General features: G+C 41.7%; 1 protein-coding gene across 1 annotated transcript in view; it reads right to left on the reverse strand.

Moving 5' to 3' along the window:
- The window catches only part of DNAH3 (dynein axonemal heavy chain 3), an 83,918-nt gene that overhangs the window by 26,976 nt on the left and 35,404 nt on the right, over positions 1–21,538 (reverse strand). The window contains exons 25-42 of the mRNA XM_077918533.1: positions 21,233–21,325; positions 19,446–19,556; positions 19,025–19,139; positions 18,491–18,689; positions 17,170–17,278; positions 16,342–16,455; positions 15,525–15,701; positions 14,808–14,899; positions 13,913–14,132; positions 13,586–13,720; positions 13,124–13,235; positions 10,913–11,154; positions 9,171–9,271; positions 7,942–8,047; positions 6,028–6,157; positions 4,121–4,357; positions 2,912–3,015; positions 379–673 (exon numbers count right to left, since the gene is read on the reverse strand). Coding sequence (XP_077774659.1) covers positions 379–673; positions 2,912–3,015; positions 4,121–4,357; positions 6,028–6,157; positions 7,942–8,047; positions 9,171–9,271; positions 10,913–11,154; positions 13,124–13,235; positions 13,586–13,720; positions 13,913–14,132; positions 14,808–14,899; positions 15,525–15,701; positions 16,342–16,455; positions 17,170–17,278; positions 18,491–18,689; positions 19,025–19,139; positions 19,446–19,556; positions 21,233–21,325 — 2,692 coding nt within the window. The remainder of the gene's footprint in view (positions 1–378; positions 674–2,911; positions 3,016–4,120; positions 4,358–6,027; positions 6,158–7,941; positions 8,048–9,170; positions 9,272–10,912; positions 11,155–13,123; positions 13,236–13,585; positions 13,721–13,912; positions 14,133–14,807; positions 14,900–15,524; positions 15,702–16,341; positions 16,456–17,169; positions 17,279–18,490; positions 18,690–19,024; positions 19,140–19,445; positions 19,557–21,232; positions 21,326–21,538) is intronic.

Consider the following 21,538-nt stretch of genomic DNA (forward strand, 5'->3'; position numbering starts at 1 on the left):
TTGCCAGCGCCCAGCACCCTAAGGGAAAAACAAGCTGCATCAGCCCCAGCCCTATGAGGCGCCAAGGTGAAACCGCTGCCTCTCCAAACGAGGGAGCTGAGGCTGTTTCACTCCAGCACCTTACGGGGCCAGGCTTAATGCACCTTGTTCTTCCCTCTGCTTTTCAACATTGTTTTGTTAGGGTGGTGATACATCACAATGTTGACAAGTTGATAACACCCAGCTCTTCCCCCACCCCCTGGTCTTTCTCCCTACCTTCCTACCTAGATTGAGGTCCCCGACAGCTTATTTCTGTGAAAGGAAATACACCTGCTGTTGTAACAGCATGCTTCAAAACTGTAATGTGTAGCAACAAAAATGTTTAAGATGTGATCTTACCTACAAATACAATAGCCTTTTTTCCAGCTGGAGGACCAAAAAGTCCCTTTCTTCTCCTGTCCAGTTTTGACATAATAATGTCCTGGGTCTGGTTGGCTGTAGTTCTGGCAGAGAAATTGATGAAGTTGGGAGTGTACTTTGTCTTTGGGAGATTAATCAGAAAGCTGTTGGTGATCGCTGATTTCCCTGTACCAGTGGTTCCCACGAAGAGCAATGGGATTTCATGCTCCACATAGGTTTTCAGGAAAAAACTCTGCCTGGCTGTTTCCATGGTTGGAATTATAAGCTCGGAGACCTGTCGTGAAGAGATGCTTAGGTGTAAAAAACACATCTTGCACATTTGAAAGTAGAAAAATCTGCATCACTGCAAGAAGGGAGTGTGTGCATGAGAAAGAGAGATAATGTGTTTATGACCTGTACATTGCAAGGATCCTGGTGGGGTGGCATATACATTGCACACCAGGCATGCAATGGAAGCTGGTCTATTAGGGTAAATGGGGCACTGCCCCACCAACCTTACTCTGTCCTCAACTAGCCACCACTTGCCCGCCTTCTAACTTACAATACTGTCAGCTTCGTGCTCGTTCCTTAGTCTAAGTGTTGCCCCTGTATAACTCAGCAGGGAAAAGGATGGGGACAAAACTAGAATTAGTTGGCTCTGCCTTTCATTGGCTCTGGCTCCACCTACTGTTTAGCCTTCCTGCTATGCATTCATGTGTACCTGCATATGCATGCACAGACTGTAGGATCTCTATCAATGCAGTGTTTCCACCCACCGTTGAGATGGGCTGCAAGTTTTGCAAACCTGTCTTCTTAGGGCAGAGCTTGTGCTTTGCTCCATAGGAGTGAGCGGTAACTATTCATTTACTGGGAAGACAACAGGTATAATAATGCAGTACTGAGAGTTGTTTATATTTGCTATTGTTGTGAATTGCTTTGAGCTCAACTTGAGGGTTGGGAACACAGCAGACAAAAATTTAATCAAATCAAAGTGGAGATGCTGCTGAGGGAGGGGGTGGACCAAGCCTACGCCCTGTCCATTATTAGGCTTTTGGGAACTGACTGCTTTTAATGAAAGGGCTATTGTAATTATGCATATGTTTTTAATGTTAAGTATAACTGGCTTAATTCACACATAAACAGAAAATGTATGTGTATTAATGAAGGTTTTAAATGGAAAATGGCTAAATATGTGATGCTGCATTGGGTTTTTTCCACAGTAGTTTTCTAAAAGACTCTGAGCTCTTGCTGAGTTGATAATTAGCTAGTTGTTGTTTTCTGCTAGCTAACATGTCAGTGTTGTAACCTTAGATCAGGTGAAAAAGGTATTTGGTTGCAAATCTCCATTTTGAAGTTGCCTTTAGTCTTTTGTCTCAAACTGTGTGGAAGTAAGGATGTGTAAATGACCCTTTGAGTTAGAGAGAAAACAGCTCCAGGGAAAATGGATGCTGTGGGAGGAGAAAGGCCTTTGTTTGGATAATTTTGTATTATCTAAGATGCTGAGCCTCTGCTGTACATCACAATACATTGTATGGATAGTTGGGGTGTACCTTTGAGGCTTATGTTCTGTTTTTAAAGAATTCTACAAGTAAAAGTTTACATGATATTTTATTCAATGATTTCTTCCAAAAGGAGTCAGTTAATATGCATCCAGTTGCTTCAAACTGCACGATGTTAATATATGTAGTATTTCAAATATAATTTTTATTTATATATAGTCCTAGTTCTGTACATGTTTAATTGCTTTTCAATGATATTTTCCCTATATATTCACTGTTCCTATTTTATCTGTAAGTTGCCTTGAGTCCGTGTCAGCGAAAAAGGCAGGATATAAATAAATATAATAATCACAATAATAATTAGCTCATCAAGGCTTTCACCTGATGTCACAATGATGTGAGGGCATCCCATTCTGCCCTCGCAGGCCTTGTGGTGCACAATAATAATTAGCCCATTAAGGCTTTCTCCATCACCATAGTCCCAGACCTACACCTGCTAAAACTTCACTGTTTTTCATGGTCATTCCAGAAAGTGTGATGGAATGTTGAGAACAAGCTCTTACATTCATTGATTTGGGACTGGGGAAAATCTTGTTCTTTAACCAGTGTTTCTAAAGCGGGACACAAAAATCCAAAATCGAAACTGTCCCATTCAGCTTTATTAAAAATAATAAGCAAAGCCACAGGCAATTATTAAGAAAGCTATGAAGAATCACCTCTCCCTCTTCTTTTTTAATTAAAGAATGGAGGTTTCATTATTTCAACTATTCACACACCCCTAAACACTGTCGTTTCTAAGCAGTGTGCAATGATGTTAGAAAGGAGATACAAAGGAGATAAGTGATTAAAAAGCAACCTCAGCTAAGGATTGAACATGGGACTTTCTGCATACAATCCATAATAATAAATGTTTCTATCCAACTTAGTTTTACTCAGAGTAGATCCCTTGAAAGTAATGGTCAGGACTTGTTAATTTGGCCAATCAGATAAGGTCAGCCTGAGCAATTATGAGGCAATAAATGCGAATGGTTTACCTTTACTCCAGCAGGGATGGTTTGCTCTTCTTTTGTAATGTACTCTGTCCAATTATTCCACTGTCCACTGGCTATCTTGTGGAAGTAAAAGTCGTACACAGTCCCTGGTTGAGGGGAAAAGGCCATCAGGAAAGCTCAGTTCAAGGCAGCAAGGCTGACTTTGGGTATTATTTCAGACTGCAAAATTTGGATATGTTTCTACATATGCCTTCTAACCAAACAGAAACAACCCAAATGCTGCCAAATCATGCTTTTGGTACAGAAGGGCAGCTACAGCAGTAGCCCACCAATAATTTCTGTCCTCCAGTTGTGTAACAATAGCAGCAACTCCCCATTCAACACACCACTTTCAAATTACACTGCAAAAGTAAAGAAAAAGTAAAGAAAACCTTAGGGAAGACCAGGAATGGATTTTCTGTGAACTGGGTTCTGATACTGAAAACAAATTCCTAGGTGGAAAAATTGCACTCAGAGGCAGGGATGGAAGGCTCTGTCAATTTCAGTTCTCTTTCAGTTACTCTAAGGCACTGGTTGGCAACGTGCGGCCCATGGGCCAGATCCAGCCCACAAAGACCATTTTACTGGCCGACGAGCTGCCCCCAAACCAAGCAGCCCACTCAGCAGGTCTCCCAGCACAGCACGGGGACTTGCCAACGGCGCAGGAAATCGCGTCTGGGCATGCGCAGAAGCGATTTCTGGCGCCGCGCTGCGCCAGTCCAGCCAATGGATGATCTTTGCGGGAGAGATCCAGCCAATGGCTGGTAAGCCTTGCCAACCCCTGCTCTAAGGCTACCAGAGAGTTCCTATGACGTTACAGATATTGTTGAATATGAACTCTCATCATCATCATCATCTTATTATTATTATTATTATTATTATCATCATCATTATATTTTTATTTATAGTGTTGGATTTATGACCTTTGTATCAACATACACAATTTTATGAATTGTTGCATACAACTCTGGGATTGTTCAGGTTGAAGGGTGGGGTATAAATTAAATAACAGCATAAATAATCCCAGGTCATTCTACTTGGGGCTTATGGGAGCTGGGGATTCCCCATCCATCGTGTTCAGGATGATCAGCTCCTTACTTAATCTCTGGGACCTATTACAAAACAATTCAATGCCCGTACTGGAGATATGATGCTTCATGATGTATAAACAAAGCCAATTATTTAAATTTGCCAAGTGTATTTTAAACAGACCTCTATCTGGAAAAATGTTGTTCTTCGTCAGCTTTACGCTTTTGGGACGTGGGTGGTTGTCGTCCATTCCCATCAAAACTTCCCGGTAATAATGGTCGAATTTTTTCCTTCCCTCAGCGTTGATGGTGCCCCCGATGGTCCACACCAAGGCGAACAGGAAAAGTCCCTGCAGCCACAGGGTGATCTGCTGGCTGGACATGGTCTCGGAATCCTCTTCGCCGGAACTCCTTATTTCATCTATTTTTAAAAAAGAGCAGATGAAGATTGTTCTTAGAAGGCATAGTCAACAACTTCAAATGGTGTGTGTGTACCACGTCATGTGTTCTATTATGCAGGGCAGGCCTTACCTGCCCCCCCATATTTATTCAAGTTGGCACCCCTGCTGCCAACACTTTCAGCTCCCACTCCTCTGCTGTTTGTTTGCTCAGATACTGATTCAAGCAGGGGTGTCAGCTTACATTACAATCCTATATTAAGTTTATATTGAGTATATCTGGTGCACAGAGGGCCTTTCAGCTGATGTGAGTCAACAGGGAGAAAGGAGAAGTTGTTAGGTGAACAAACTGGACAGGACAATGTTCTGGGATTTAAAATTAGGCCACAACTTTATTGATTCCAGGTGTAGGTTGGATTTGGCTAAGGCACTGGAGGGCTGGTGGACAGCTGGCACATGATAGAGTCGATCCTAGGGTTAATGTGTCCTCCCCAAGACACAGGTCTACACAGACGACCCTCCCAAGCCACTGAAGAAAGCTCTGTGGCCCATCTGCCATACACCTTGGCTTTTGGACAGAGACTTCCAACTAGACCCCTCGAAGGGGTACCCTCTTATTGCACTGTTCTGTGGTGGGGTTGATGGACCACTGCACCCCCCGTCTGATGTTAGACTTAAAGGATTCCATGCAAGGCCTTCTCTGCTAAAGTTGTGACTATTGCTATGGGGAAGGCAAAACCTGCAAATAAGGCTAATCTGTTTGCAGACAAATTGTCATTGCTGACCAAAATTTCAGTAATTAAATTAATGTTTTACCTAGAATGATGTTTTTATTTCAAACAATACCTATTGCAACTGATTTACTGTTTAAAGAATGGCAAAAAAGATTTATCGAAGTTTTATGGAAATATAAAAAACCATGAGTTAAAATGAAAGTACTGCAGAGATTGGGACTGCCTGATTTGAAATTGTACTTTGCAGCCTGTTGCTTAGTGTGGATGAAGGAGTGGGTGATCCTAAGAAGTAGGAGGATTTTGGAACTAGAAGGTCATGATTTAAGGTTTGGATGACATGGATATCTGTGGTATGACAAGGTCAAAGTGAATGTGGACTTTAAAAATCATTTTGTTAGATGCACTATATTAAGAATCCGGAATTGAAATAAACCTAGGTTGTACTGTATACGAAGATACCCTTATGGATTTCAATGCAAGACACATTTCATATGAAAAGAGGTGACAAGTCAAGAGAAATGCTTAGCCTAGGGAGACCAGATGACTTCACCTAATACAGCTTTTCATTGTATAGGTTTGTTAGATTTGTGCATTGCTTCCCATTAAGAAAGTGCCAAAGCTATGTACAGCTGTTATTCTGGTTTGTGCCAGAGCATTCCTACATCTCACTCTTCCTGAACTAGAATAATTTCGAAACAAAAAATTCCAGAACTGCAGCACATGTGCTTTACTACAGTTTTAAGTTTCTTCAGTTCATTCCTTTGCGCACACATACCAGTGTGTTCTGCAGTTTAACCTGGATGCAGCTCAACATGGGCTTCCTCAATGACATTTCCATATATTTTTGGGGCACAAATTAGTTGGGAGAACTAAGGCAGTTGTTCCCACAATCTTATGGTGCAGCAAGGTGGGGGTGGGAGAGTGGGAGAGTGGGAAGATGAAGCTCACAGGATCCTTACCGAGCAAAGCAGTATACAGTGTCATCATGGAATGAGTGAGATGGATGGGTGATGTCTGAACCATGACCCTGCAATGATGGCGAATAAATTCCAAGCAAGGCTGAACTAGCCACATGAACAAGTCGTCAACCTAGAAGTTGGAAAAGGGTAAATGGCTTTCAAATGCAGCAGAAGTTACATTATTACCAATAGGAACAGTTTGCTAACAGTCAATATGCAGAGCCGGACCAATACACTTTGCTGCTTCAAGAAAAAAGCAAAAACGAACGGTGCCTCTTCAATCCCATTATATGTACAGCAGCCAATTGAACTGGCAGCTAAGTCTTACAATGGGGCAGCATTCTCCACAGCATCTGAGGGTAGCAGGCTCACTTAGGAGGTGCATGGCAGGCAAAATGGCACAGCAAGGTGGGGGGTGGGCAAGTTGGAAAATGAAGCTCACAGGATCCTCACCAAGCTCAAGCTTTGCTGCTGCTGCTTCTCACTCTCCAGGACTTTCTGCCTGAGGCAGTTCCCTCATGCCGCCTAGTACATCGCCAGCTCTTCCAGTATAGGTGGGTAAGACTACCACCACAAAGCTAGGGTGACCATGGGACCCTCAATTACTGCTGTTCCTAAGGGTCTAGAAGTGGTTCTCCTGGAGGAGCACAGCTGTAACACTAGCTCCTCTGCAGTGGTATCTCTGCCATTTACCAGGAGGGAGATGGTGGGGAGACTGGTGCAGTGCAAGAGGAATGTCAGGAGTGCTGGAGGGGCTGCGCTGCTGCACCTGCACCACCCGAATCTCCACGCTGCCTTGTGCCCCCCGCCCCGTCCTGGGAACTAGTGTTATAGCTCCACTCCACTGGGTTGGTTATTGATGGTATATATTTGCATAAACATTGGATAGAGTGGAGGTTGGTCATGCATCCTATTATACAAAGGACAGTCCCCTATCTGAAGAGCTGTCCAGTACAAGTTTGATTACAGTTTAATTAACCCTTAAAAGGAGAACAGGTTTGTCCATTGACAGGTAGCACCGGAATGAGCATGCGCAAAGGGCACTTGGACACAGTCTCCCTCACCATAGTGGGGTGTATTGTATTCTTTAAAAAAATTATAGTACTTATGTCTAAATTTGCACCTATGCATATTAATTAGCATATGGGAATTTTGTGCAAATCTATGCCTTGGGGGGTGCATTTCCCCTTCTTTTGGTGCCATGATAATAGAGTGACAATTACCAGGGAGACCCATTTTGGCTATGAGACATAAATGACAGCTATTACATGACCATACATGTCTTAGGGCAAGCTTACAAGAGATAGCCCCTTCTTGGTGGTAGTGCCAAGATGGCAGGACCATTGGTTCCAAAATGGTTACATTATTAAATGGCTCTACCATCAACATGTTTCTCCCAAGGTGAAAACAAACTCTGCTCAGTTGTCACGTAAGAGGCAAAACGAGAGCACTTACCACTCCACCTACACTGCAAACAGCACAGGGCAGTTTTCTAGTTATGCAGCTACAGCAACAACTCATCCCCCCCCCCTATTGCCTTTCTGCCCACTGCAGTTGTTCTCTTGTATGAGACACTTGTCAGTTTCTAACTTCCAGATTAGATTATTCCAATGTGCTCTACATCTTTAAGGGGCTCTTCAAGGGGTTGTCCTTGAAGATGACTCAGAATCTTCAAACGGTCCAAAATCCAGCAGCCAAACCAATGTTTAGATCCTGTTTAGATTTCAAATAATTCCAGCTGCACTAGTTGCTAGTTCATTTCTAAGCCCAATTCAAGGTGCTCACATTAGTGTCTAAGATCCTAAGTGGCCCAGGCCCCAAACTTCTGATGAAAGCCCCACATCATCATCATCATCATCATCATCATCATCATCATCATCATTATTATTATTATTAAATTATAGGCCCACAAACCAGTTCTCTGTGTTCGGTGTTCAAGTTTGGAGGCAATGTGTTCATATAAGAATCCTTCAGAGGCTTCCAGCCTAACTGGTGAGGTTCCATGTAGATCATACCACACCTGGAAGAATTAACAGTTTTGTTGCACAAATTTGCTTGCAATGAGGGGGTAAGGCTTATGAAAGTTGACTCAGCCTTCAGATGACACTGGGCAATTGCTAGGATTCTTTTGGCACCTTACAAACTTAACAGATTTACTGTAGCTGGATCAATTCCCTGTCCCCACCACCATCCCTAGGCAGAAATAGACACCTATTTTTCCTCTCTTTGACACTGGAAGGGGACCAACTCTGGACCTTTTTGCAACGTCATGAAGGAAGCCTGTAAGGTCAGGTCTCTCTCTCCCTGAACATGGATCTCTTTCTCCAGCATCATGGTATTTGTCCCCTCTCCCTATGTGGTTTTCCCTGATCAATACTCTCCTGCTCTCCCTCCCCTCCTGCCTCTCTCTCACACACTGTTCCATACAGCTCAATCTCTCTGAATAGTGTAAGAGATTTCAGGAATGCCAACAAAGACTCCAAGTTTGGTTTCTTTGGAAGGAATGTCCTTTGTGATATAAGGCTTTATTTTCACATACAGACAGGCTGGGCATTACGATGAAAGGCCTCACAGCTTTAGCACTCCAACAGATATTGCTTTTTCCCCTTTAGGCTTCCTTTCAAAGCCATAGCTTTGGACTCAGCATGGAGAGAAAACCAACTGTTTTGTGTCTTCCTAGCTCCTCCAGAAGAGAGCAGGGAAGACTGGCCTCTGGGCCTGATGCTCTCTTACATCTTGGATGCCCTGGCCTCCAGCCACATGGGGCTTCCTTCTAGAAACATTACCAGCTAGTTGTTTCTATGGCAAACTCTTGAATCTGACAAACAGGTCATGTAAAAATGGGGAAGGACTGCATCCCAGTCACAGAGCCTCTACCTTAAATACAGAAAATGAACGGAGAATTGCTGACAACATCAACAATATTGAGCAAGGTGGACCAATGGTCTGACTCATGACAAGGCAGCATCCAATGTTACTAAGATGCCCAAGAGAATTGCCTAGGGCCATTAACTCCACAAAGAGCATACAGATAAAATTATGTATGTATGTATGTATGTATGTATGTATGTATGTATGTACCAATCCTGTAACAATATAGAGAGGCACACAAAGCTGCTATTGGCCCTGCTTGCAAAAGTTACCTGCTGACAGTAGCTGGAGATGCTTGTTCCAGATCTTCTGGCTCAAACATTAAGCTCATCTTTGCACTCATCTGAATTATTTCACCACTCATTAGGCACAGCTAGAATGAAAACATCATGTAACCATGGTTCAGTCATGTGTACGGTAGGGATTGTGACAGGACAACTTGCACAATTGTAGCATGTGTCACGCAGAGTTTCAGTCATTTTACAGACACGCACATGAACAACAGTGACATTCTGTAAGAGGATGAACATCATTCGTTTGCTTCTTCTCATACTTCCATGCTTGAGAGCAAAAGATAATGAAAGGTTTGCGTGTAATGTTTAACCATGATTTAGCATAAGAAGGGCAATTCCCTCTCTCCTCTTCCAGCATGGCTGCACTGGTAAACGTCTTTTTCCATTCTATATTAATCATAGTTTAATGTCTGCATGCATGTGCATGTGTGTGTGCACGCACACACACAAACACAGAGAGATATTAAAAAGACAGTGGGTAGTAGCCAATGCTAGTCCTACTAAGAGTAGACCTGTAGAAATTAATGCACACAACTTAGACATTTAATTGGAAACCCAGAAGGCCATGATTCAAAGAGCTATTTGTGTATTAGAAGCCTATAGCAAACTATCTAGTATTAGATAAATATTTCCCTGACTGTAATCTAAAATAATTAAGACAGGCGTTGTGATGTAAACACCTTCCCTTGAAATTTGCTTTGAGACTCTTGTAAAAAGCAATGAATGAATTTAAATCATTGCCATCTTGCATTAGAACAGTGTTATTCTATACTAGGGATTGTTGCCTCTGATTGCTTCAGTTGCCAAAGCTGCCTACACCTACCAGACCCCCACATGCTTGCCAATCTCCTGTCTGCTTCCTTTACACCAGGCCAACCCCACTCCCTTTACCCTTCACCAAACCCCTTTCCTATCCCTTAACCTTGCCAAACCCACTGAGCGTCAGAGTGAGGTGGGCAGCAGCAGGGCTTGCCTGGAATGCTCACACATTGTGCTGCAGTTCCCACAGCTGAATATTTGTGGTCATGCAAATTACAGTATGATGACATGCTTACATATTTATGTATATAGGCAGAAAGAGCTACAGAGACTCTCTGCTTCCCCACTTCTACAGATATGCTTTGCTTTTGATAACAGCACAATCTTAACCATGTCTACTCAGTTCAATGGGGCTTAATTCCAGATATATTGAGTTAGTGGTTATCTTAAAGCAAATAATGCAGGTTATTTAAAAATAACTACAATAATAAATGAACCAGTTGCAATCAACCACTGGGTGTGGTTCCCATAGCTTCTTACTACCATGTGTCTAGTGGTACATCTAGAAAATTGCTTCCAGTTGATTCAGTGCAGTCCTCATTCTACACTTCTTGCAGTGTAATGATTCTGAATCCACAAACGAGAGGAAGGAAGAATAGCTTGCAAGAACTTTATTCTTCAAACATGTGCATCAGCCTCTAGGCTAATGGTGGCCAGACTTGGCCCTCCAGCTGTTTTGAGACTACAATTCCCATCATCCATGACCACTGGTCCTGTTAGCTAGGGATGATGGAAGTTGTAGTCCAAAAGCAGCTGGAGGGCCAAGTTTGACCACCACTGCTCTAGGCCTTTGGAACTGCTTGAATCATGCAACCTTAGAGTAAGTCCTCAAATTACCATCTTAATACTAAGGTAATAAAACTCTAAATTACAAACTCTACCATTACAGCCATGGCACTTACCTTCTTGTTATCATCTAACACAGTGTTCATGTTCTCTATCCAAACAGCATCAACAGGACCATCAAAGACAATCCACTTCCTGTCCTCTGTTGTAGAGCTGGCTTGTTCTCTGAAGGTGGTCGCAAGAACGCCATCTGTCCATTCGTGGCTCACAGGGTCAAAACACCCATACAACTGTCCCATGGTAATAGCTTTTGGATTAATAATTCTATATTCAACTGCAGATTCTTCTGTTGAAGGGTCTGAGACAAAAAAAGTATCTTAGGTTAGCGACATGAGAGGAATTCAATTCTCATTTAAAGGTGAATCTGCCTAATTTGTACTTTCTGAAAAACACTTGAAATTCTCTGAATTTTGCAATGCAGCTCTGCAGCCAAGTAGTGTGTACAAAAATGCATATGCTGGATCAGGGGGAAGTGCTCTGCAAAAATGTGTATCAGGCAAAATGTGTCAATTAAGAGACACTCACTAAATGGTGATAGATTTTCATGTGGACTTTTAACAATAAATATTTGCAAACTGAGGTGAAATGTGGAGAACTAAACAAAAGATTAGAAAAGTGAGAAATTGGGAGAATCTAAAATGGACAGATTTGCCAATTCTGATCTCTGACTAGTTAGAAGGCAAACTCACTGGCAGAAATTGGTGCCTAAAAAGCCTTGCTATCCCAAAGCTATTTCTCAGGCCAAAAGTAGATGTTACACTCTTGGTGTATATTATTTTCCCCCCCCCTTCTTTTTTTTTTTAAATTCAAAGACTTGGTGTCCCTCTTCAGTTACCCAGCTTTAATTGACCCTGAGATCCAAGACATGTTGCAGGCTGAGGCAGAGCAGCAACCCCATCAACCAAGGCCAACCAAGTTATTTGGCACCAGGACCAGAAAACCCCCAAAATACCTCTCCTCCTCCCTGGCTTAAAAAATACAGTAATAACGAGTTAAATAATGAACAATTTGCGGCCCTTTCATTACATCCTCTCATAATCCTTCACTTCGACTGATGGCAGAGCTAGCCCTACTCCTACTCAGAGTATACTCACTGAAATTAATGCATCTCAGTTAGTTATGCTCATTAACTTCAGTGGAACTACTCTAGGCAGGCACAACCAGGTTTGTACCACTTAATAGGTGAACATCAATTTCAATGCCTCCTTGAAGTACAGAGAGGAGAAAAAACAACACTAAGCATATACTGTTCCACAGAAGAAGTGACAAAGACAAGGAAGAAAGAAAAAAAGAAAGTAGATGGGGAAAGTTCAGGCTGGCTGAGAAAACAATTTTTGAGAGTTTCAAGGGGAAATAGTCCAACATTTTCAGAACACTGGGAACAAAAGATGGCTTTGGCTTAATAAAATGTGTAAGTGGTTTTACTGCTTATTCTGCTCAAGGTTTGGATCAAAGTAAGACATGTTTCTGCCAATGCAACCTTCAAACTGTCTTCCAGACAATTGAAATTCTCTGTTGTGTAGAGTGGAAACAACAGCATTAGCAATTTTCCATTCTTGTACCCATAACCTTCCTCTGTTCTCCAGCAACAGGCAATTGAGAAAAGAAGTGCTCAAGATGTAAGCTTTCTCTTTCAAGATCAGCCTTGCTATACAGGATGCAGCAGATAGGTGCTTATTTATTTCCTTTCATTTGTGGATTGCTCCCTGTGAAATGTCTCAAAGCAATTTAACAATTAAAACATCAGAAATAAAAACCTATATGAAAAGATTTCATATTTTTTAAAATTAAAAATAGATTTGTGCACAGAAAAATAACTTCTCATCCAGCACAGATACAGACTGGGATGAGTATCATAATTTAAAAAGGCTTCTTGAAATGGGAAGGTGTCAAAAGATAATAGATAGGTGTCTTCTGTACGTGGTGGGGCAGTTCCAAACTTTAGCCACTACAACACTGAAGACCCAGATTCTATATCTTATAGAATGGACCTCCTAATGAGATGTTGTCTGCTGGAGGCCATCTTCTATAGAGCACAGTGATTGGTTGGATACATAATGGGTGATGTAATCTTTTAAGTAGTTTGGTCCCAAGCTGTAGGGGGCTTTGTAGCAGCACCATGAATTTAGCCTGATAGTTAATTGGTAGGTAATAACTAGCTGCAGTCCAAAACATCTGGAGGGCACCAGATTGGGGAAAGAGAAGATGACGTTAAAGTTCTTTTTTAAATTAAGAAGGCATTGGGCAGAATTAAATTTGATATGTACCTTGGCTCAGATCCCCAAGGGCCATAGCAAGCACTTTGTAGGCGTAGGTTTTTCCTCCCATCGGCTCCCCGACAATCATATAGCCATGACGAACCATCATCATTTCATAAATCTGTGCCAATGAAATAGTGTTGTCAAAAATACGTTGCGTAGAAGTTTTCTGCCTTATAAGGGCATCAGAAATCCAGAGAAGTGTGAAGACATGAATATATTCAATAATAAATAAATCCTCAAAGCACTTTGAGACACACTCAGCATTGTTTCATAGGAACTGTGCAAATATGAAAGGTGTAGCCTTAAGTCAAAAAACTAAAAAAGGGAAATCAATAAAGCCTAAGTTGGCTCAGTAACAAAGACAGATTAGTGGCTCCATCCACCAAAGTTGGCCGGCAATTGAGGGAGGGGTAAAGGATCTGGCCTACATATACATTTCCAGTGTGCAAATATTCAAACTAAAGAAACCTGAATAATTTTCCCAATAAACCATGGAACTGGTTGAAGATTAATTTTTGCGATATTGTTATTCAGTGCCTGGATGAAGAGATCATAATCTGGTCGAGGCAGAATCACTCCAGGAAATAAATCAGATATGATTCCCTGTGAAATAAAAGAAGAAAAAATAATATGCCATTTAAGGGCAGGAACTTCTGGTTGTACACAAACATGATTCAAGCTGTTCTAAGCAAATGAATATAATCTTTCTTCTTAGTTAATCATAACACTGTCATCAACATCATGCAGCAACAGTTCATGTTATCAGTATCTAAATGGCTCCATCCATTATCCTACCTGAAACAGAGGCACATCTTGTGCCAAGAATTTAGCTAAGTTAACGTCCAGTAGAGCCCTGAGCAGCAAGACACTTTCATTTTCATCTGGGTACTTCAGTTTTAAGTTTCCTGCTGCTGTCAGGACCGATTTTACAGCACGCATCCCATAGTCGTAATGATGCTGTGATGATAACTGTTCAGAGCAAAGACGATAGGTAGCAACAATCTTCTGGGCAAGACTGTGAAAGATTATACAACATGTTACAATTTATGGACAGCAAACACAATGGAGAAAAGAGGATAAAATGTCTACATCATGTATAAATAGATGAATAATTAAAACAGATATCACCAAGTAAGTTTATAAAAGATTAAGTGACAAATCAAATGACAGGTTTTTCCTCTTACTTAGGGGATGTTATTGGTGGGTAGTGTTCTTTTTCTAGAAAAATAGGTGCCAGTACTCATCATGAAGTTGTTACAGTACGTGCCACACTTTTTAACAAGAAAAAAAGAGATGCTGGTACCCTTGAGAGCTGTGTACCGTTGAGTACCCCCTGGGGGGAAAACAGAACACTGGGTGGGTAGGACAATCTAAACTCCCAGCCTGGCAGCAGTGGGGCATGTTGAGAGTGGTGAAGCCACCTCTTTTTATACTGTAATTTTATGCTGTGAACTGCCCTGAGATCTACTGGTATAGGGCAGTATACAAATGTAATAAATAATAATAATAATAATAATAATAATAATAATAATAATAATAATAATAATAATAGAAATAAAATATAGGAAAGTGTTTATGAGAAAAGACTTATATATGGCAAGACTCCAAGAGGACTTCTGTTGCTGATATACCTTCCGCACACACCCAAGTGAAAGTTTCCTGTATAATACCTGAAAACCGACTAACTTACCTTCGGGAGTCAAGGAATCCCATTGAATAAAGTGAAATTTCACCAATCAAAGCATAATCTGGAACCATCATGGCTACAGTACGGAATAAAGCCTGAAGAACAGAGAGCGGGGGGAAATAAATAATCAATATACAATGTATTCTCAAAACAAAAAGCAATAGGTAAGGTTGTTGTCCAAGGATGTTGTGCTTCAGTGATAGTTACTTGTGAGCCTATGACTTCAGAAGCAATTAGCTAAGGAATAAGAACTAGGATTGCCAGGAACTGTCTAGCAGCAGAGGGGGAATATGGTTTAAATGGATTTATGCACAGAATGTGGCAGTTCTGAACAGAGACAGGCATGCAGATCTCTACATGTGGAGGCTTCCCTTCTGGAACTTTGACTGCATAGAGTTACAGAACTTAGGAAAGCCTCTGCAAATGGACATTTGGGGTGGGCCAGGTAGAGTCATGTGTCAAAAGGTGCAGCCCTTTTCTATACCCTTCACATGCTTTTGTCAGAGCAACACCTATGATCCCTGGGAGCTATCCCAGGTTCTGAAACCTAACTCTTACACTTTCCTTTGAATTGTGCTTTTATGTCAGTTACCATCTCCCTCATACTGTTTCCTCATCCAGACTACCTATTTTTTGTTCACTGCCTGTTCCAGGTTATATGCTTCTGGTCTTGCCCAGCAACCCACGGGTGTTTCGCTTTCCCAGTGTATAACAATTTACCTTCAAGTTATCAGGAAGTTCTGCCCGTCCAGCATATCCAGGATTCATAGTGATGAATACTGCACAGGTTGGATTAAGTGAAATCTCTGTGCCTTCAAAGAGAAATGTTCGCAGCTTTCGAATAATAGCCTGCTGAATACTGAGGATCTGCTGTGCCACTACAGAGAGAACTTCAACCTAACAACAAAATAAAGAAAATAATACTTCAGATTTAAAACATGCATTTCAAACCAATGTAAAGGGACCGCTAAATGTGACCTGAACAATGTGTTGGGGCAGTGTTTATCAAACTTGCGTCCCCAACTCTTTGTTGGACCACAACTCCCATCATCCCTAGCTAGCAGGACCAGTGGTCAGGGATGGTGGCAGTTATAGTCCAACTACAGCTGGAGACTCAAGTTTGAGAAACACTGTGTTAGGCTGGGCTGAAATAGTGTGATAAATCAATGAGAACCGGCTATAGCCAGAAATTTTACAGAGAAATGCCTCATACTGACAATTGGTGGCTCAGTGTTGACTAGCAATAGATCTCCAGGCTTTCATTGTTTCAATCAGCTATCCATGTCCTCTTCAGTACTTCTTTCCATTCCATCTCCCATAATAGTCAGGCAGCATTCTGTGGCTACTGAACAGGCCTGGGCTATTTCAGATATTTCCCTTCCCTCTTAGGCTTTCTCTCTCTCTCTCTAAAGTATTTCAGTAAACCTTGGGATTCTCCAAGCCTGTTTATATCTCCCCCATATGAGGGTGGTACTATTTTGGTTACAGAAGTGACATCACTCATAGTCTAAGCACCAGAAATAGAGGAAGTCATTACCTCAATTCTGTTGAACTCATCAAAGCAGGCCCAAGCTCCAGCCTGTGCCAGTCCTTTAAAGAATTTCCCCATGGCTTTGTAATCGAGACCATCAGAGCAATTGAAGACAACACACTAAAACAAATGACATAATATATTGTTCAAAGTTGCTGCAAATTTTTACTTAACAATAATAACATTGCCAACCATTTAATTTTCTTCCAGGAGCAGCTCCTGCATCTGTAACAATTGTGCAATGCACAGGAATTCAGCAGGTGAAGGTTTTGCCATCACTGCATGAAATTTTGCATGATTAATTTCAGTGTGTCATGTGGCTGTTAAAGGCACAGGATCCCCGCTACAGAAGTTGGCAAGCTGAGCTACAACTCTAGCAATTTACAAAGAGAAATGGAAAGCACACTACAAACAAACCATGATTATGCAATAGTAAACTGCGGGTTCTCTACATTAGGGGTGAGGAACCTGTGGCACATTTCTGGGTGCCGGGCAAGATCGCAGCTCTAAGAAAGCATTTTTTCTGTGGCGAGAGAATGGCGCAAGAGCATGACACACAAAATGGCCGCCACAATCTCATGTGAAAAAATAGGATGGCCCATTCTTTCCAGGACACGTGTGTGTGTGGGTGTTATACAGAGACTTGTGGGATGTGCATATGAATTAATAGGAATAAATACAAGACGTGTCCTATTTCTTCTTCAGGTATTCATGAACTTTTGATTCACAGCTTCAGCAAACAAAGATGATTCCTCAAACTTACTTTTAGAGAAAAAGAGAGGGAGGGATGGAGGGGGGAAAACATAGATATCAGCAAAAAGATTATTTTGTTACCTGCTTAGCCAGTGCTTTTGCTAAATCTTTGGTGGTTTCAGTTTTGCCAGTTCCCGCAGGTCCTTCTGGAGCACCTCCCAGGTTTAGTTTCAAAGCTCCCATTAATGTTCTAAGAAACAGAAAAGAGGGGAATTAGCACAGTATATATCTTTTAAAAAATAGGATACCAGGGGGGTAAAATCTGTGGCCCTCCTAATACGGCTAGAGTAGAACTCCCATCCTCCCTGATGATTACCCCTGCTGGAAGCTTGAGCTGCTGGGAGTTAGAATCTGAATCTATGCACACACATGAACTAGGTACAAATTAGGACATCCTCATTCTCCATGGACTTTGGTGATTGTCTGCCGAGTCACACAATGCTAAGACACTGGCCCTTCAACGTGTGGGTGGGTTTATTTATTTTTGCTTTATTTCCTTAAGCAAGTCATAAGAATTTTAATATTCTCACCCTCTCAGTATAGTCAAATGGCCAATGTTAAACAGAACAAGTTCAAACATTGTTCATTTCTCAATGAAATATTATACTTTTTGGAACACCCAGCATTTTCAGAAAAGGGAAGTATGCAAATCTGTGAGCTTGCATGCAGTTGCTGAGAGGGGCAAGAATCTCCCCATGACATTGGCCCTGCCCCAACCCAAATACCATGTGTGTTTTAGGATATGACAATGGCCAGATGGATTAATGGAACATTCAGCCAAGAACTGGGCGCAGCTCTCTAGTTTCTTATGTAGGTAGCCTTCCTTTTTAAAAACCTCTAGCACTGGATCCTATGGTCCTGAGGTTCAAGTGGCCTTTATTCGGGATCAAACTTTTTAGAGTGGAGGGTCCTGCCCTGTGAAATTCCATGCCAGTAGAGGTTTGACCATAATTATTCCTGCCTTCTTTTAGACACCTTCTAAAAATAGTGTTATTCAGACAGGCCTTTGCAATGTGACTCTTTTTTTAAAAAAACAAGCCACTGTTCAGCAAAATGTTTTTACTGATGATACAGTAATTTTATATGCTGTGTTCCATCTTGCTATATTTTTAGGAAAGTGTGGTCTATCTATCTATCTATCTATCTTTTAATCAATCACCTGGAACTTCATATGTGTAAGCCGAGGTAGCCAATGGTTTGTCTTCCAGATGTTGCTGGACTCCACATCCCTTCATACCTGAACACTAGCCATGCTGGATGGCAATAAGGGGAACTGGAGTCCCATAACATCTGGAGGGCCACAGGTTCACCACTCCTAACCTATATCCTGCTGACCTTCCGGTTCTGAGCATAACATGTGAACAAAAAACACAAACATTAAAAAAGCAGGGAGGGGTGTTACCTATAGCATCGGTCGGTCAGCGGCGTTATCACCAAACGAAGGGAGTTGCCCAGGTACTCATAGCCATATCTGGCTTCAGTTGTAATCATTCGGACCATCACCTCTCCCTGTTCCCAGTAATATCTCAGCTGAGAAATCCACTGGAAATCATTCAGATCTGAAATTTTGTCTTCAGACAGTTTTGCGACAACATCCCGTGCTGCAGGAACAAAGATATTTTGTCAAATGGACCAGTACACTTAAGCCAAACATTGAGCTTCAACTCCTGTCTGAAAACCTGAAAAAGCCACTGCCAGTCATTATAGATAGTGCTAAGCTAGGGGTATCAATGGGCTGATTATTCAGTTGAAGGCAACTTCATCTGAGAAGTGGGGGCAGGGAGGTGCTTGCATTTTTGAGACCCCCTTCCATTTTTCAAATACTCATTCCATTTCTAACCCTAGCTCCCTTTCCATCTCGTGACTTTCACTGGAATGGGCATTTCAATTTCTTATGTATCCTGCTGTTCTCCCACTTCCCGGCCTTGCCATTTACCATGCACATCAATGACTGTGAGGGCTCCCAGGGTGAGCCGGGCCCCGCCTGACAGCTTCCCTCTGACCAGTTCAACAATTTCTCCAATCTGTTTGTTGCTTTTCTCCAAAAATGCCTGCAGGGGGGAAAAGGAGGTTATTATTACCAACAGGTAAAACTTGAAGACCATGTTGCAGTGTTTCCCCAACCGCTAAGGGGATTGTCCCTGATTATTTATCATTTAAATAATTTTAGCCTGCTCTTCAGCTGATAAAGTCTTCCAGAGCTGCTTACAGATCAATGCAATACAAGTCAATCTCTATCTGCCCAATAAAGTATTTGAACAATATATAGAGGGTTGTCTCCAACTATGTCCTCCTCCGAGCAGACCCACTGAAATTAATGGACCAGTGTTACAGCAATCCCCTCCCCCAAATCTTACAGGTAGAGTTTTTCCTTGTATGGCTTCTGATACTTCTTTTGTCCAGAAGATGGATGATACACAGATAACTACTTGTCCTGGCCACTGCAGCACCCACTTATTCCGGGGAACCTTTAAAAACAAAGTGAATAACATTAGACTGCCATGGCCAACTAGGGCTCTGAGATTTTAATATAAAGGGAAAACCACGGTCTAAATGGGAGGATGAAATGTTTTCCAAAACTTCCCTGATTTACAATGTGATATTTGTTTCATTTTATTTGCTGCTTGAATAATACCAGCAGACTCTAGGTGACATTCAACAAATTTAAACATGCACATGTAAAAAAACACCAACATAAATGATTAACGCTATAATATGAATAAAGGAGAAGTCCTGACTCCATAGAGCAGTGTTTCCCAATACTGAGGACTACCTACTTTTAAATTTTTTTATAACTCCATAGTAGTTACCTGTGCAAAGCATTTTTTTGAAGAAAATGTGGGGAGGACCCTCATAAGCAAAGGATTTTGGTATACTAAAAAAACCAGACCATAAAATTTGTGATATTACCACAAATTGCCTATCCCCAGACAGTAGGAAAAACTTGTCTCCGTTAAACCACTACAACTGAAAGCAATTGTGTCCCTAACTTGCAAGTGTTCTATATGCAGAAGGGTTTTTTTTATTTGAGAGAGTATTCCTTACTTGTAATCTGTGATGGTACATCTAAACAAAACTTGCAGCATATGGTTCTGCTAACTGAGGAATCTTGCATCTTCAAGACATAGGTGAAGGCTTGGTCAGGGCTTGATAAAGTATTGGGGAAGGGATCCCTTACATTTTTTAATGATAAGCATGTGAACCCGCCCCATGCAGCAAGTCATTTGTGCTCTCTCTCTGCTCCCTCCAATCGCAAGAGCCCAAAGAAACTATGTCAGAGGTTTTTTTGCCCAATCCCAGCTCACTTGCCATCCAGCAACTCTTTCACAAGTTTTCCCCCTGCCAGCAAGCAAGCAGAGGCTGGGTGATCAGTGGATCATCATTGCGGCTTTCACCGTACAATTAAAGAGATAGGTGAGTTCCTGGCAGAAGATGGTGCCGTGGACCCCCTGGGTGTGTTCCATGGACCCCCAGGGGTCCCCGGACCCCTAATTGGGAACCACTGCCATAGAGGGTAGCCATGTGCTCTACTTTATGGAAAACAGGGTATCCAGTCCGATGTCTAGATTAAGGATAAAGAGCTATAAGAGGGGAGAACCTTGAAGCTGCCCGTGCACAATTAGTACCCAGACAGCAGGTTGAATACACCACACTGTGCTGAGATGTATTTCTATGCAGCTTATAGTGAATATTTCCAAATTTGAATCTATACGTATGCAATATGCAATTCGCTTCTTATGATGCACTCTCTTTTTGCCTCCACTAACTATACTTTAAATTAGGATGGAAAGAAGCTAGTTTCCTTATAGATCTTTAAGTGATTTGCACTAGATCAGGGAGTTTCTGGCTCTCAGTCTCTGAAGATTGAATGAAAAGACAGACACACAGACTCCCAAATTAGGCTGCTGAAATGACGAAAGCTTCCAGGAATACATTTTAATGGGAAAAGGCCATGAGTTCAACTCTGATATGGGGTGGGACTTACCTGCCCCCCACCCCAATATTTTATTTAAATTGGCACTGCTGCTTCTTATCAATGGACCACTTAAACTACTAATGTAAACCTGAATTTCAGTTCAGTCAAGTTCATGGGACTTAAGATACCATAAGTACAACTGTATCATTGAAAATCATTGCTTATTACCTGATCATATCCTTCGATGCCCCTTTCTATGACTTTTCTGATACTGGACAGCATCATGTTTTCTACTTGTGACAGCCACTTCTCAACCATGCCCTTAGGAAAAAAGATAAATGTGAAAATGAAGGCTCTAGGAACCCAAAACCATACCATGATTGAATGAGAACTTTCACAATGAGAAAGTCCAAACCCTGGAGAGGAATCATATATGTGGTTCGTTTCAAAGGGCTGGCACAGAACAGGTTCTGTGCAGTAACTCATACATTCATTGTTAATAAGATTTTAATTGGAAATGCCCTCAATGAAAAG

Source organism: Podarcis muralis, chromosome 14 (genome assembly GCF_964188315.1).
Source record: "Podarcis muralis chromosome 14, rPodMur119.hap1.1, whole genome shotgun sequence".
Lineage (NCBI taxonomy): Eukaryota > Metazoa > Chordata > Lepidosauria > Squamata > Lacertidae > Podarcis > Podarcis muralis.